General features: G+C 42.3%; 2 protein-coding genes across 6 annotated transcripts in view; one reads left to right on the forward strand and one right to left on the reverse strand.

Annotated features, from left to right (window-relative positions):
* Positions 1-1,800: 1,800 nt before the first annotated feature.
* On the forward strand, positions 1,801-9,433 carry Coq2 (ubiquinone biosynthesis protein COQ2, mitochondrial). Its single transcript, XM_050184304.3, has 7 exons — positions 1,801-2,653; positions 2,780-2,946; positions 3,030-3,151; positions 5,615-5,700; positions 6,194-6,327; positions 7,726-7,914; positions 9,215-9,433. Exons 1-7 carry the CDS (start codon positions 2,347-2,349, stop codon positions 9,326-9,328), a joined length of 1,119 nt encoding a protein of 372 aa, XP_050040261.2. The 5' UTR covers positions 1,801-2,346; the 3' UTR covers positions 9,329-9,433.
* Positions 9,434-11,715: 2,282 nt separating this feature from the next.
* The window catches only part of LOC126537135 (FHF complex subunit HOOK-interacting protein 1B), a 41,308-nt gene continuing 35,457 nt past the window's right edge, over positions 11,716-17,566 (reverse strand). For all 5 annotated transcript variants that reach the window (XM_055073744.2, XM_050184291.3, XM_055073745.2 and 2 more), the window contains 3 exons: positions 16,571-16,763; positions 16,314-16,416; positions 11,716-15,502 (listed from right to left, as the gene is read on the reverse strand). In XM_055073744.2, coding sequence (XP_054929719.1) covers positions 15,340-15,502; positions 16,314-16,416; positions 16,571-16,763 — 459 coding nt within the window. In that variant the 3' untranslated portion in view covers positions 11,716-15,339. The remainder of the gene's footprint in view (positions 15,503-16,313; positions 16,417-16,570; positions 16,764-17,566) is intronic.

A 17,566-nucleotide genomic window follows, 5' to 3' on the forward strand; every position in this document is an offset into this window, starting at 1 on the left:
AACACAGAACGTCAAGCGGTAAGTCAGAGCGGCTGAAATAATCTCGTGGGTGGCGGCAGTGGAAAAGAAATCTGCCATGAGTAACTACTTAAGAGGAAAAAACGAAATCGGGAAAGAAAGAATTTATGATAACTCAAAGGGAAGCTCATTACTTTTCGAAGCGAGATTGGGATGCTTTAGAACGCGCACCTATAAAGCGAGATATAAGAAGGAAGAAGACGCATTTGCTTGCTGTGGTAAAGCTAGGGAAACGATGGAACATGTTTTATTAGACTGTGAAGACATCTGTCGAGCGGTCGATTTGGGCACCACTGGCCTCCTTGAAACCCTTGGGTTCAGCGAGAGCAGGGGAAAAGTAAACATGTCCGCAATAGAGATTAGTAAGAGGCGATTGGAAGATTGGTGGAAGAAAAGTAGGGAAACGACGAAAACGGAGACGTACAAGAACAAAGTTCGCAATATGGGGTCAGAAAATTTGGGTGTGGTAGTTCATAGTGTTTTTTTTTTATTGTTTAACTTAGGTAGGACATTAGGCAGTATAACAGCAAGAGCTTGATGGCGCAACCCACCGCCCCGTTCCAAATAGGACGCTCATAACATCCATCCGTAAAGGTTTTACAGCTGCAGTGTACTAGAATAGTACACTGTATTTACGGCTTTGCGTTACCGCCATTGGCTGTTGACAGCCCCTCATGTGGGGCTCGTAAGAACTAGTGCGCACAGCTGGCACTTAGGAAGGGCCGTATAACGGTCATCGCCCCTCAAGGACCAAGCCCATTGTACAAGCCGCGCGATGTTGCAATAACAACTTACAGGATTGCATGAAGCGCGCTTCTTCTTACAAATACTCTTATAGTGGAGAAGCTCGATTCAAAGGCGCCTGCTACATAGGTGCAGACACGTTCGGAACTGCGTTTAGGTTCTACAAAAGGGAAGACAGCAGGCACGCTATCGCCTCGCAAACATGGCTTCGCAGGTCGCAGTTTTCGAACTCCACAGTAAAATGAATTTACAAACAGTCTAATTATGAGTTTGCGTACTTCGGACAACTGCAAAGTGAACAGAGTAAATCCTCTTCAACCCGCCGCAGTTGGCAAGCGAACGAACGTACCGTGAAAATAGACTGCTGCTGATCCTCGCAGCTGTGGAATTTATTGTTCCTCCAAGGTCGCCGCACGCTTCCATCCATATAAACTCGCACACGACCAAATTCTTCTACATTTGTGCTCTTATCGCTGTAAATTATCACGAGCATTTTTCTTTCTTTTTTCTTCATGTAGTCGCACTAAGCCTCTTCGTTACAGAAATAATTGAAACAGTGTTACTTTCGGAACAACTCGACATATATACATGGTCTCGCTCGGCTATACCACAAGAGACGCAGCTGTATCGCGCTCTATCAGTACGAGTTCGCGAAAGCGCGTGCGAAAGCGGTCGCGCGTTGTAGCTCACGTGCACCTATAGCGCGATAGTGCATATATGCTATATGCACGCTGCCAAGCCATTGCACTTGCAATATATCGAAAGCAATTAATTTGCTGTCATTTCGGCGTATAGAAGAAAAGAAAAAAAAAGACGACAGCGAATTCCACCGCTCCAATGCCACAACAAAACAGTATATTTCGTACATGTGAAATGATTGACAGCACGTTATCTGAGTCAATCAAGCATATTTACTCGATTACATACTGCTTGCGCTCATTGCCGCGCGAGCGAAACCAGAACTTGTCTAGCTGCTGCGCTGCCTTCGACCTCAGTCTTGGCAATGGTCTTGGCTTGTTGGTATGACGACAGCAACGCCTTTTAGAGCAAGGTCCCGCGTGCGCCTGCGCCTTGCGCGCCCAGCGCGACTGTCTTCCTCGTTTATGCAGCTGCACAGATATGGAAAATCCTCCCCAGTCTGAGGCGGCTGCAACCTGTCTTTGGTGCTTATCTATTCATGCCCTGCATCGAGGTAATACCGGTAATACGTAACGCTAGCCAAGAGGAAAAGTGACTACACGCGACTACTCGGGACGGCGTTGAGCGAGCGCCGCGACTGGAGGTGATACCGCAGCGTCGCTCGTCCCGCGTGTCCTTCATATTCTGTCTACGTGTGTACACACACAATGCCGAGAGTGGTACTGCAGTGAGCGGAACGGTTCCGCTTGCGTCCACGGTATGGGGACCGGACGTTTAGCCCCAAAAGCGTTGTGTCGATGACCTTGTGGTTTCGTTGCTTCGCGCACGTGTTTATGCGTATTCCGTGGCATATGGCTCATGTGAGCCCGTCCCTTAGCGTTGCTGTTTTACAAATAACAGTATTTTCTTCCCGTCTGGCTGAGAGTGACTGCTAGCGAATCCATCATGAGTGCCGCGGTGTTTGGGAAGCGGGCCTGCAGGGTTTTTGCGTGTTTTTTGCACGCCCGTGCCTGCTGCTCTCATCTGAAGTCAACGGCCCCAGTGTTGTGTTTAGTTTCCAATCGTGTAAGTTTCACCTCGACGGACCGTTTTGGTGCGAGATGCAAGTCTTCCAGCAGAATAGACGCGCCGCAGTCCTTGGGCGTTCACAAAGCTTTCACCGTTCACCGCACGTTTCCTGAACGACTCGTCCAAGCGGCGCCAGATAGGTTGCGGCCTTACTTACGACTCATGCGCTTGGACAGACCGATCGGTAAGTGATCAGAAGACGTTGCAAAGCGTTTGGCGGAAATGTACAAGGAGAGGCGTAGATCTCTAGTTATATCTCGCTATTCATGACAAATCCTTCTCTACTCCTCGTCTTGCTTTTCACCTTCAGGAACCTGGCTGGTGATGTTGCCAGGGGCGTGGAGCATTGGTCTAGCAGCAGACCCGGGCTGTCTACCCGATCTTAAGCTTCTAGCTATGTACGCTGCTGGAGCAGTGCTGATGAGAGGTGCCGGTTGCACTATAAATGACATGTGGGACCGAGACATAGACAGAAAGGTGCAGATTCACACATAGCCATGATTGTCTTGAAAGGTGTAACCTTTCGGCATTGTTTTCTCAGGAATGGTTCTTGCTTGCAGGTGGAGCGAACTAAAAATCGACCTCTTGCAAGTGGTGAACTATCAATGTTCGATGCTCTTGTCTTTACTGGTGGCCAGCTTGCTTTGTCGACGCTCATACTGTTGCAGCTAAACTGGTACACGTATGTAGACCTTTCTGGCGTATTTCTAGTATTTGTCGCATTTATAATGAGAGTTAATACTGTGTTACATCACTACTGATTTTTTATTGTGGAACTGTATGGTTGCGTATGTTTTAAGAATGGCCCCAAATCAACCACCAACACCCATAGAATGTTTCAATGTCTAGAAGACCTACTATGTGGAGGTTAGTTATATCCATTAAACTTCCATATCGTCCAGAAATCAAAAATCCATGTGCCATGCACTCGAATATGCTCACCCAATATATGAAGGAACATGCCTAGGATGCTGGTGATAGACGGTGAGTACATTAGTGGAACACTTATTTCTTATGGATGCCAATGCTGCTCATTTCCTAAATGTATACACATTGTTCTGATGAAAAGGGCTGTTTTAATGAAATCGGGCAGCATGCTCCATTGTTTTGTTGTCGCAATGTAATACAAGCAACATCTACCACGTGAGAACCAAAAAACACCTGCAGAGCCCATCTCGCGATGAATGTCAATGTTTATGCGAACCCACCGTGGTTGCTTAGTGGCTATGGTGTTAGGCTGCTAAGCATGAGGTGTCGAGATAGAACCTTGGCCACGGCGGTCGCATTCTATCGGGGCGAAATGCGAGAACACCCACGTACTTATATTTAGGTGCAAGTTAAAGTACCCCTGGTGGTCCAAACTTCCAGAGTCTCCCACTACAACAACACAATTCACCAGTGGCAACCATACATTACAACTCGCCCTATTGAGGATGACTGTTGGTGGGGCCCAGATTTGCCTGGTGAACACCTGTGCTTTTTGCAGAAAAACACAACACGCTGTATTACTTTTGTCAAAGCTTTGTCTACCCACATGTAATCTGGGATACAACATAAAACTGTGAATTCATAATTGCAACAGATGCCCAGTTCTGTTCACCAAAATAGCACACTTACCCCTGTATTCAAAAATGCATCTTAACTTGAAGCTCATGCTTGACTTGATCTAAATGATGCCTGGTGAGAATGTGCCCAGGACACTCATTGCATTTCCTTCAGGGTGACTGTGACAGGCGTTGCTTATCAATTCAGGCTTCAACTTAAGATGCGTTTCTGAATATGGTTTTAAGGCTGTCATGACATCACCCACTGAAAAATGGGTGACACTAGGAATAGGAATTATTGTTTTGTTACAGTAACTGCTAGTTTTCACTTTCATGCTGTTGAACACTTGGAACCTTTTTGTCGCAGGCAGAAATAGCCAACAAAACTAAAGGCATTGATGCACTACTTATATTATTTCTCAAACTACTAAAGTGATTTTTGGTGTCCAGGTACACATGCATGAAATGTGCATGCCATGTGCATTGTAATATTTCAATAACATTGAAATGCTCTGTTATGCAGCATGTTTTAGACATATGTATACCTAAATCTTGGAACTCTGATGCGACACTAATCTTCTGTGTAATTGCACTGGGGCATAGACATAACGATCAATCACATACATCTCATGGATCTTGGTTTCAGTTTATTATTCTTTAAATACAATGAATTGGTAGAATACAATATACAGATGAGGGTCCCAAAGTCAGACTGCAACGGGACCCTCGGCTAATGGGTATGCAGCATTAATCCTGCGTTGTCATTGCTGGACATATAGCGTATGGACTGCGATTCATAAGGTTGTAAATGGAATAGAGCGGCACAAGTACTGTTGGTATATTATACTGTGCACACATTGTAATAGTGTACCAATATTCATGTGTCCAAATGATGTCGAGAATGAAATCCTGTCTGAGGAAGCATTATTACTGTTATATTCCTGAGTGGACAGAAATTCTTGCAATACTGCCTTGTACTGCACCTACTGCAGTGCAGATAACTCAAAATAAAACGCTTGTATGCATTTAGGGCCCAGTCTGAAAAAGGAAGAGGGATTGTGCAGATACATCTGGCACTGTGCTAGTGAGTTAACTTTATGCAGCCGCTGATAAAAAGACCTCCATGTTTTTACATGATGGCCCATGTTCTTTAGGAAGACAGTGGACAGTACTTGTTGAGCAAGACCTAAGATGAGCTTGGTTAATAAAAATAAATAATTCTTGGTGCCACTCTTGGAGACGTCATAATCGAAAAAAAGCTCTGGAAAATTTCCAAGGTAACAGAACTTTTCCCAGACAAAGGCGGCAACATTCTTGAAAAGGTGAAACATTTTTCGGCACCACATTAGTCCAACACAATTGATTGGATAAGCTCCCTAGCACAATGACTTCAGCGAGCAACAAGTCCCATGCTTTCTTTGGTCAGCCGGGAGCTCATTGTGCATTGGTCGGCCAGGAGGATGTTAGTCTGCTATCTTCCACTAGCTCAAAGACTTGTTAAATTGTGCTTCACATTCTTATGTCTTGTCATGTGTTCTTTTTTTATATGTGACAATGCCCTTGACTGGGCTATTAAGTGTCGTTTTCCTATATCCTTGCAGCATAGTCCTTGGGGCAAGTTCTGTTACTCTGGTCACATTGTATCCCATCATGAAGAGGGTAACTTATTGGCCACAAGTCATGTTGGGTAAGCATACCTTCTTTTTTTCTAGCAAAATTATTGATTTCGGTGATGGTTTTTATTTATGTGAAATCAATAAACTTATCTTCCAGCCACTATGGCATAGAACTGCTCACTAAAGACTGTTGCGAGCCTTATTGCATATCTCCTTAGGCATACCTCCTGATAAAACAGTTGTTCACATTTTGACACATTAAATGTAAACAGAAATGCAGCATAAAGGAATGCATTGCAGGGCTAGTTCTCAACAAAGAGAACTGTATAATTGAGGGACATAACCTTTTATATCAGTCAAGAATATTGGTAGGTGTTAACGTTTTCAAGTTTATTTCAATATGTTCATTAAAGCATTACTTTTTATGCTCTGTTTGCAGCAGTAAGAAAATAGTTAAGAAAATTCCAGTATTGATTTGCAAGAAGCACGCCTGTAACGGTCATCTGAACTGGTATTTCAAATTCCAGAGTGTGCAAGTAATGCCACACCCTTGCCTTTCGACAGGTCTGACGATCAACTGGGGTGCTCTCATGGGCTGGGCAGCAATCAAAGGTTCGTGTGATTGGTCAGCAGTCCTCCCCCTCTATGCTGCAGCTATGTCTTGGACACTCATCTATGACACAATCTATGCGCATCAGGTGAGTTTTAATGTTCTGGGCTGTAAATAAACACTCAACTACTCATCCTTCATTTTGAAGACATTCTTTTCGTCACTCGTCAGTCTGAAGTGCCTCCTTTTAATAACGCTGTTTGATGTAGATCCCTCTTCTTTTGAACTTTATCCTCTGGCACCAAAAAAATTGTTACACATGATTGTAAAGTCTTGGGCATCTAGCTAGTGCATTCTACCAATACTAATTTATGCCGCTGAAACTATGAGGATAAGAGTGTGGCTTCACAGAAGCTAAAGACTGTGCAACAAGCGACACAATGAAAAATTATAGGCATAATGTAAAGAGATGGGAAGGTGGCAGAACGGATCACAAAGCAAATGTACTATGCAGCTGGTAATTTAGTTGAGATTTAGAGGTAATGGGGTTCGTTAGGTCATGTAATGCATAGAGGTGATAGCTGGTGGCTTGTAAATGTAAAAGAGTAGGTACCAAGGGAAGGGGAAGCTCGGTCAAGGACAGCCGATGCTTAGGTAGTGTAGTGAGATTAGGAAATTTGCAGGCCTAGACGAGCAATTGGAGATAGGCGGGAGAGGCCTTTGTGATGCAGTGGGCACAGATATAGACTGATAATGATGATGCACCTAGCTCATACAGTACATCGAAAATAAAAAGTCGGCAGATCCCACACGCTGCGGTAGCGGATCTAAATAAAGCTTTCATTGGTGTTTGCAAGGAACTACAGATGACTAATTGCATTGTCACTGTAATCTGTAGGTTTTCCAAAGCTGTCGGGATATTTCGGATAATGTTGCATGCTTCTGTGGCTACAGCATGGTATTCTGATGCTTGCATGCCAATATCCCATTGCACCTAGTCCATTGCACTTCCATTGCGTAGACGTGATACGAGCACACGTTTATGCTGCTTTTGCAACTTCAATGTGTACTCTCTGTAATTATGAAGCTGACCTGCAGCAGTGTGTCATTGGCTGTGGCATTGCGCTGCTGAGTGTGGAGACGCGCATTTTATTCCCAACCACAGCAGCTACATTCCAGTAGGGGCGCAATGCAAAAAACACTTGTGTCCTTGGATTTAGGTGCGTGTTAAAGTATTCAAGGTGGTTGAAATCAATCCTAAGTGCTCCACTGCAGCATCTTTTATGGCCTGTGTACTCGTATTGCTTCAGGATGTTAAACCCCACATTTTGATTTTTGAATTATGAAACTTCATTAATTAGCCAGTCCTCCAACTTTCTCTTTTGACCAAACAGCAGAGGCAGTTTTGCACCCTCTTCTGCATAGGCTTTTAAAAAAATTTGGTGCAGCTCCAGGCAGCTGCACGCAACTTTCATGATCTTGCGTGGTCCATCTGTTTGCGACGCCATTTTATTGCTAATTCATTTTAGCATTCTATTTATTACAGGACAAACATGATGATGCTATTATCGGAATGAAATCTACTGCCCTCAAGTTTGGTGACAAAACAAAGAGATATCTGTGGGTGTTCTCTGCAAGTATGGTTGGCAACCTGGTTCTGGCTGGCTTGGCTTCAGGGCAATCCTGGCCTTTTTACCTTGCTACTGCAGCAACGGGAGCACATCTTGCTCGCCAGGTTTGTCTAACTCTTCGATCATTTACTCTTGCAGATAGCAAATTCCTGTTTGTTCACATGCCTGCACACTTCTGTTCTTGTGAAAAAAAAAAGTTAACCGCAGTTTTCTGGCGCGTACAGGGAAGCATTCCATTGACTACTGGTGTTACATTTTTTCACTACCCTTTACATTAGCATGGCTTATATTTGTACTAGAATGCCAGAGGATGCAACCAATGAGACAGCAACACTGGTGATAACATTGTGTGACGCTGTGGTCAAGGATAACATGCTGCAAACATCCTTGAGTTGCACACCTCCCTTAATAAGCAATTTATTTCTATGGAAATATACAGATTTCATAAAACAGAAAACTTGAAATCTATCCTCCTCTCTTCAAAAAACAGCACGCGTACGAAAATACCTTCATGATTATCATGTCAGTACCAACATGCTATGCCAGCAGGTAGGTGGGACATAGTCAATCGTTGCAATAACATGCAATGCAGCTGAATGCACTGTTTCTAATATCTATGCCTTCACTAGGACTTCGCCATGCTAAAGCTGTCAATATATTGTGAAGTTGTTCTGCTTTACCTGGCTTATGCCTGTTTGTTCATTTATATCCCGATCTGCTGGTATGCAAGACAGAAAGCAAGGAAAGGAAGGGAGGTTTATATACAGACAGCCAGTTGCCTATTCTGCATGATGGGATGAAGGAGAAAGGCAACTGAACCGATGATTCTTGCGCACAGAACACTCTAAAGTGACTACTCCAGTTTGTCGATGCAAAAGGCAACAAGATGGTGCCAGTTCCAATGCCAAACCAACTTATTTTTCCTTAGTCGTCATAGGTGACTATCCTTCAATCTTTTTTGCTCTCCTGTGTCACCTATAAATCTAGCATAATATGCTAAGTGGTAATTAAGGAGACATGGTTAAAGAGCTCCAGAAACAGGCTTAGATCGCAAGTACCCCAATGACATCAGCATGACCTAAAGTGCGAGAGTTCACTACAGAGGCCATATTTGTAACGATCCATTTCATTTTTTTGGCATTCGTCATTAGCTACAACTTTCCAAAGATGCTGTTTCACTGCTATTACCACTTGGAGCGGCGCATAACAAATGAAAAGTAAATGAAACATAACAAATACAGGCCCAGATTCCCTTTTGTGTAGTGCTTTCAGATCAAATATTCTTCATCTTAATAAATTTTCTCAATAATCAGCAGACACAACTTTCAGATACATTTCGATCATACTCAACTGAACGTATATGTAGACTGCCTTGCTGAATTATCGCACTGTGCCATTTTTCAGATCCACACGCTCAACGTGGACGACCCCGGTGACTGCGCCAAGAAATTTGTTTCTAATCGACAGATAGGCTTTCTGGTCTTTCTGGGCATTGTTTGTGGCAACCTGTTCAAGTAAGGGAGAGATGTTTCTAAAGAAGCAACTCAGGATTATAAATAGTGATATTATATGCTGATGTTGTTACGAAAAAAATAAATTGCTGATTATTGTTTTCATAGCAAATATTGTTCTCCTCAGAAATCTGCTGATCACAGCAGCTGCTACGATTTTTCAAACACATAAAGTATTGTCATAGAAATAAAATATGCTGATGTGTTAAAAAAAAAAAGTGATTTCTGGTGACGCGTGTTGCTTCAGGATCTGCTTGCTTCAATAGCTTGACAACACATTGCCATTAAGCTTTGAAGGTGACTTCATGGTTATGTCCTTCTAAGGCTTGATGAAATAAGAGTTCCATGTTGTCTGTCTTAAATGTAGCAGTAAATTCTATACCCCACCGGAAGCCAATGTTGTGCTTGAACTCAACTGACTGAACAGCATTCAACTGCAGTAAGCAAAGAGACACTGGTGTTCTCATGCCTTTATTAGAGCCATGTGTGAATGAGCAGCTTATCTACACAGTTTGCATGCTGCAACAAAGTACCCAATGTTGGTGAACCTTGGCACATGGTGCCTTGTGCAAATCCACCCAGAGAAAGGTAATGGTGTGGCCAACTCTAAAATCTGCTAAAGTAACTAACAAATGTCCAAGCCAAGAGGTGGAGCAGGTAAAAACACAGCTGCGGCATCACAATATTTACAGTATGTGTGCAAGCACGCACATTCCATATGCTCTTATGAAAACAACACAAAGAAAAAAACTTGCCTTGGGCTACTTGATGCAACAAATTCTTGAAGGCTATGTACAACAAAGGCTCTTGCAAATAGAATACAGGGATATACTGTTTTGTATACCTTCCCAAGTTTGGTAGGTAGGCAGAACCACAGAAGTTGAATTATCATCAGGGGGCGTCAATCATGGACAGTGGTTTGACTTTACTTGGTTGAGAATTCTCTTGAGGCTTTTATTATGTTCAAATCATGTTTCCTTTGCATTGCAAAATTTTTTCGCATCAGCTGAATTCTTCGAAACTCGGAACTGCTTGATTATCCCATAGTTTTCAGCATGTCAAAGCAATGTACATGCATTTGTGTTTCTAAATCTGGGCGAAACTCCAACATGCTCACCGGGAGTAACTCTGAAAGCAGCTAAAGATTCTTTCAAGAGGTTTATCACTGCAGTGTGTTGACTCTGCGCAACTAATGTCAAAGAGAATAACATAAGCAAACACATGAGGACGGTGGAGATTGACTCTACTATGAGCCATGCACTACCCATCATTCTGACGAACTGCCGTACTGATGGTTCCCACAGACAACAGATGTAATTGTTACATTAATCTCCATGACCTGAACCAAGCAGTCGGATAATTTATCAAGCATAGAGGCAGCTGGGTGTTTTTATTTCATGCTGCAGTTCTCGGTTTCTCTTGTTGCCACAAAGAAATGCTGGTTGTGTCTAGACTGCTTGCAGGATTAGGGATCCTCTGCGCAGAGAAGATATACAATTGTTCTCATGGCAACAGCTGGAAGTTGGGCCACTAGAAAGCTCAAGAAAGCACGGAGGAAACAAAAACAAAATTCTGCCAGCAGTGCGATAAGCCAACTTGATCCAACAAAGTACATAAATAGCTCCTAGGAATTGAAAAACTATCAAAAACTACTTCTATAATATGAACAATTCGGGCTTAGAGAAGTAATGCAGAATTTGTCTTATAACAACTCGTCTTTCAATATATCACAAATTTCTTTAACATTTGGGAATGCAGAGGGAAAATGGGCAATCTAACCTCTATTTACAATAGGCTTGCACACACAGATTTCTGCATGTCTTTTACATTGCAAACAGAAGTAGCCAACGTTATACTGTGAACAGCGTGAAAGACAGAAAGGCGAGATGACGCCAGCATTGATTGACTATTGAAGGTTTTGTCATGCACTCTGCAAAACAAAATGGGATAAAAACTCTTAACACAAAAGACCTATACGAAAGCAGTTATTGTGGTCACAGACACCAGCAAGGCAGCATGGCGCTAGCAGCTGAAAGGCAGGAAATTGGAGTACACGCAAAGCGTTATAACAGCGTGTACTATTATCCCCCCTCCCTCCTCACCACTTTCATGCTTTTCACAGTATGGAACTTAACCAACTAGCCATACTTCTCAGATCATGACAAGCGTGAGGATACAAACTTACTTTGTTACTTTCGTGCACTCCTATGGTAACATAAGCAATGACGCCTGCCATCCAACCATCACAGCAAAATAACTTGTTGCTTGTGTTTTCACACGATAAGCTGCTCTGTACAAGTTTCTGAACTACACTGCTTTTCTCTACAAGAGAAATACAGCCCCCAAGTAGTAATAGAACACAGCTATACCACAACAGCTACCACTTAAACAGTATTGTCAACTGTTTGTCATTTATTTAAAGCAGAACTTACCATTAAAATATTCTACACTCCAGAACACCTTTAGTGAGCAATTCAACAGGTAAAATGCACTACAAAGCAAATCCAGCAGTAAGAGTGCTTCAGTGGTTATGACACATTCATGCATGAGATGTGCAGTGTTTTAGAATTGTGCAACACTGTGAAGACGGAGAAACTATGTCTGCTGACACCTCCAGTGACAATGTTAAAGGCACAGTTGTGCACAGCACAGCACACTGAATTGTAAATACAGGAAGATTGATAGGCGGCTAAGTTAGCCTTTTCAATGATTGAGTTCAGAACATGGTGTCTTCAAAAGGTCTCCGATCACCTTTGCCCTGTATCAACAAAAACAACCTTACACCTGCATATGTCCTAAACTCGTCAATCCACGTAAGGCTCTGTCGCCACTTGACCATGCTTACTTTTCCTCAACATCAATTCTGTCACTCTAACAGACAACGGTTATCTTCTCTATGCATTACCTGACCTACCTAACTCCACATCTTTATCATAATTTCAACCCTACTCTGTTTTGCACTTGGCAAGCAATGGTCTTCAAGCTACTGAAGTAGTGCAGCTGTAGAACTGCATCACTCTGCATGTCTTGTGGTGGTATGGCTTTTAATCTGCTATGTCTTATTCTGAACTACTATATCATGTAATAGAAGTACAGCAGATGGAACTAATTTGACCGATTCATGCGGTTTAACGTACTGTAGCTGTGACAGGGCAAGGCAGAGATGAGAACCGGCATGGAACATTTTTACTGCAACCTTGTGATGAGGTTGTTCTTGCACATATTTCTGCACCACCTCACTTCTTTTCCTTCATCTTCAGCCACCACCTAGCGATGATCACTACCCTCCCAAATCAACACTGGGGCTACGAGACATCGCAGTGGAGGGTTCCAGATTAATTTTGAACACGTGGGATTCTTTAATGTGCACCTAAATCTAAGTATACACGGGGATTTTTCCATTTCATTACAGAGAATAAAACCTGCGACCTTGTGCCTAATGCCATGTCAAATCAGTGTTATACATTTCCACAATCAGAATTATGCAATCACAGCATTTTGCACTCATTTACTTCCAGTATGTGTTGCACTATATTTTGGTTGTAAATGCAGGCAGTGCACTGTGTTGTCTGTACAAAGAGCTCAGTCATAACAATGAGTCCTTCTACTTGTTTTAAAATGAAGAGAGCCATATATTTTATGTCTTTTACTCAATAATTTCTTACTAATTGTAGCTGCAGCCTGTAAAGGCAATTTCATGCCAAATTACATACCATGGCTATGTTTCTGGCTTTCATGTGGCATGCACTACTTTTTTTAGTTATGTATGCAGGCAGTGCGAAGTCGTTTTAACCTTCACTATGTTGTTGCCTGCCATGTATAAAACACAGTGCAGAATTTACACCTGTTTTCTCTCCAATTCATACCGATGTCCTCCCGCATTTTAGAGTTGCACCTGCCATTTCTCGTTCTGTCACGCAGTCCTTAAGTCTCTTCTCAAGCTCCTTGGCTATTCTCCCAAGTTTCAGCCCCGCAGGTTTGGACCAGTAGAATGCACTAATTGCATACTTCTCCCTTCCAGCTGATGCCCTTTAATTTGACGTGCCAGACCAGCTTTGTTCATTCTTTCAGCTGGCCTGCCAATAAAAATTAAATAACTATATAAGCTCCAATGTGGTGTGATAATGTGTCACATGTTGCAACACCAATGTTGCTCGCTTACATGACATGTCCATTTAAGAGCAATTGGTGCTTATTTGCAAAATGGAGCAGGAACAGGGCAACATTTAGCGACACATATGTTAAGGTACAGGCTTGCCACAAATAGAAAAAAAAATGTAATCAGTATTAACCATAACTTAAGCTAGTAGTTACTAAAACTTAAGTTGTAAAGTGGTTGCTCCTAATGGTCTGGCAAATACTCCTAACCATGAAATCCAGCTGCAATGGTGGAATTTGTATATTCGCCATGTGCTGTTCTTCTCTCTTTTTTTTTCTTTAGAAGCAAGAATGTGCAGCTTATGTAGTTCCTGTTGCCTAGCAAAGGCAAATGCATTTTCAGTAGCCTACATGCAAAAGAGCATTTATGGTAATGATTTGTGACATCCATGTTCCGAAATGATGTAAAATAAGTGGCCTTGCAAACAGGGCCTAGACTTTGTTTCTTTTCTTCATCTATTCTTTTGACCTTTCATCATTGTCTTTCACCTATGCTATGCTGGGTTTGGCCAGTTCGCATGACAGATAAGGAAAGGAAAGGATAGGATTGAAGGAAAGGAATTATTATGGCCCTTGGACAATACATTTACATACATTAAAACATTAATGGTAGGTTCAGTTCAGAAAATGCAGCTCAGCTTGAACACTTGTCTCACCAAATTATGAGCATTGCTACACTTAATGACTGGCACTTTTATAACCAGCTACTCGCATATTTCATTTGTCTGGCACAAGCATTCTAATGCTTTGCAGTTCATGTAACCCTGAAATTCAAAGTGTGACAGTGCTGCTAAAAAAAAGTAAATAAGGGGCCAAGGATTCTTGGCATGCAATCAACACATTGAAACATTTGAACATTGCTGAGATCTTGGCCCTTGAAACAGTGACTGCATAGAGAAAAAGAAAGGAGGGGGGGGGCAGTAAAGACATATAGGAAGAAATTCTAGTGCATTATGGGCAGTTTACATAATGTAATAGTAATATGTAGTTTGTTGATCAAAAAAGTGCTAGTAAAACCCACCTCTGAGAGGAGTCCTCAAATACAAGCAGCTGTGTCCTAAGCTTTGAGAGCAAACAATAAGAAAAAGAAAAACGGACATAAACCTTGTCTTCCACACTAGAAAACTGAAGCTGCACAGGAAAATATAACTCATTTGTGCATGCCCGTTGCTTCAGAACTGACAGTAAATGATGATGGTGGTGACAGTGGTGGTATTACATAACCAGAAGATGCTGGAACACTGAGGACAGCAGCAGTGCTAACTTCTGCTCTGCACAAGTTTTCAAAGCTACATTGAAACACAAACTGCAAACTTCGCTGTTGGGAAGGACAACAAACAGGTCAACAACATTTCACCTTTTCCCCTTCACCGTTATGCAGGTCACTATGGCTTCCACTAGCAGACCTAAAGCTTGCAGTTCCCTGCAACAAAGTGTATTTACACTGTTATCTTTTGTACTGTCCTCTTCACCTTGCCAACTCTTGTGTGCAGGAACAACAAAGCTCTTAAAGCTATGCTGACCAAATGAAGAAGGCTCCTAACATTTCAGACTTGCCTGTGGAATGCCAAAGTGGCTAGCACTGCCGTTATCTCATTCAGATCTTCCGGGGGCTCTCTGAAGATGTGATGCACACCAAACAGCATTGAAATTAAAAACCACAGAACCCAGGCGCTAACTCATCAAAGAGGCTCTTCTCTATAAAATACTCTATCTATACAGACCTAGCATCAGTATGGTACAGAACGCATGCACATACACGCAACGGAGCTTGTGTAAACACTATACAAAGAATCTCAGTGCTGGTTCATTGTGGAGGAATCCACCCCAATGACAATGGGTATGTCTTGTCACATGATGTCATGAGGCAAGCTGCTGGATGGCGTGCTCTTGGCTGATGGCAGCGAGCTCCTTCAGGAACTCCTCCAGCACCACAGCTGCCAACACTGCATTCTGAGTTTTGATGGACTCCAGTCTGGTACCTTCTTCTGTGAACTCGCTCGGGTATGGCCTTGCTATGAACCTGAGAGGGCACAGGAAATATTGCGTGCTACTTTCCTGCAGAGTTTACTTCCAAACATAATACGTAATTTAGTTGAACACTGTGTTAGAACGACGCCTCATCTGAGCAGAAAATATCTTTGTTATATACCACATTTGTTAGAAGCATACACGCTTATATTGGCGAAAGAAATGCAAGCATATGCGATTCAATGTGGTCAGGCATACACATACACAAAGCATATGCGGCCAGCACGTTGACCAGCAATGGTCGAATACTTGGCACCTGCAAAATGCTAAATTGCAAACTTGCGTTGCATTGTCATTAATATGTGACTACGCAATTGGTGCAGTTACACAAGATCAGCACAAGCTACAGAACACCCAAATCAAGTCATTTGTCAAAACACACATGCACATCCGGCGCATGCCATTTCAAGTTGCTCCTGCTAAGTATATAAAATTTTTTCCATCAGAAAAGATAGCACAAATAAGCTGCTGAGTGAGCAAATCATTGCTTTGCATGAATAATACTATCTTGGTTCTTACATTTTCAGTTTTCTTGCAGTAGTACAATACTCACCTAAATAATGCATAGCCACCCAAATTTTAGACTCCTCTCACTATATCTCACACTTCGTTATATTCACATTCACTATATTGAGGTTTGATAGTGTTGAAAATGCAGTCAAATGCTGTGAACAAGGGCTGAGGAATACTGTCTTTAATGTTTCCAAACAAGTGTACCAGGGAACATAAGAGAGCACAGTTAAAAAGTAATATCAGAAGTCAACTTCAACATAAGGTGTTAATAAAGAAAAATCGAAACACACCTGTAGCTTTTCTCCTCGCCACCTGTTTCAACGAGAACAGGGTTTGTCTTTGGCAGGCCAGTTCTTCGAAAGAAACTTCCTAGGCTTCTCCGTTTTGACTCCCCTGTGAACAGCATCAGAGCCATTATGCAGTTATGAACACTTGCTGCTAAAATAGTTTTACACAAAGGCTGCAAAGAAAAGAAAAAGCACACACACACAAGTGACAGAAGCACAAAGCTCTGCTGTTCATCAATTCTGAATGACCGTAGTCTTACCTCTCGAGAACTCCGCAGCAAAGCTTTGGCTTCGACGCACTGCAGTTTGGTCACCATACAGCCTGTGAGGTGTGTCTGCCAGTAGCCTTTCTTCCCTGACAGCGAAAAAGACCCTAGCCCTTGCAAGCAGCTCATCAAAGTTATGCAGTGTGTAGGAGTAGCTGTCCACTTTGTGCTTCAGAGAGCCAAGAACCTGCACATACCAAAGACAGAAAAAGAAAAAAGAAAAAGCTACATAAAGTTATCTTCATATGGGTCATTCTGTTGGTACCATATCAAAGCAAATTACGTATAAGGGTTCCAGCACAGCTCAGAAAATAAAGCAATGCATTGGAGTTTCAATCAAAGTAGCTGACGTGACCAAGCAACCTGATTAAGGTGGGACACATCCTTCTGTCCCTACTGCCCTGATGGAACTGTGTCTTCGTCGACGAAGATAAGAGACGAAACGGAGCTTGGCACCCAGCCAGACACCTACAGTTTGTGAAACTGCAGTTTCACAAACTGTTGTAAAAGATCTAAAACATTTTTTTTCTGCTCACTTCCATGCGAGGTTTACGGTTGTCTTCACAGGTTGAAAACTGCTTTCAAGAACTGAACTCTAATTTTTCTTCAGAGGTTTACCAAGCAGAGCAAAGCAAAGCCTTGTGAAGTTCATGTGCCTCAAGCAGGTTTTTACACCAGCTAAGGCAGAAACACATGAGGCAGCATGAAACCTTCACTGCAAAGCACATGTAGAACATACACAAAAATACGCCTATTTCCTCATTTCTTATTCTGTCATTAACCCTTTCAGGCTTGATTTTTTTTGCCATATGCAACCGCCCAGGGTCGATTTTTTTTATTTTTGATTCCAATTCTTGTGAGGGACCTATCTTGAACAAAAATTACCGCAATCTTTCTAGGGTGAGCTTAAAGTGAAAAAAATATATTTTGCGTTGGTATATATGTACTGTTTATTCATGAATAACAACAATAAAAAGGAAATAAACTTAT

This window comes from Dermacentor andersoni, chromosome 4 (assembly GCF_023375885.2).
Source record: "Dermacentor andersoni chromosome 4, qqDerAnde1_hic_scaffold, whole genome shotgun sequence".
NCBI lineage: Eukaryota > Metazoa > Arthropoda > Arachnida > Ixodida > Ixodidae > Dermacentor > Dermacentor andersoni.

Coding starts and splice junctions, on each gene's coding strand:
- Coq2 (XM_050184304.3), top strand. CDS start 2,347: ATGAGTGCCGCGGTGTTTGGGAAGCGGGCCTGCAGGGTTTTTGCGTGT. Junction 2,947..3,029: donor ACCGAGACATAGACAGAAAG/GTGCAGATTCAC, acceptor TCTTGCTTGCAG/GTGGAGCGAACTAAAAATCG. Junction 6,328..7,725: donor ACACAATCTATGCGCATCAG/GTGAGTTTTAAT, acceptor TATTTATTACAG/GACAAACATGATGATGCTAT.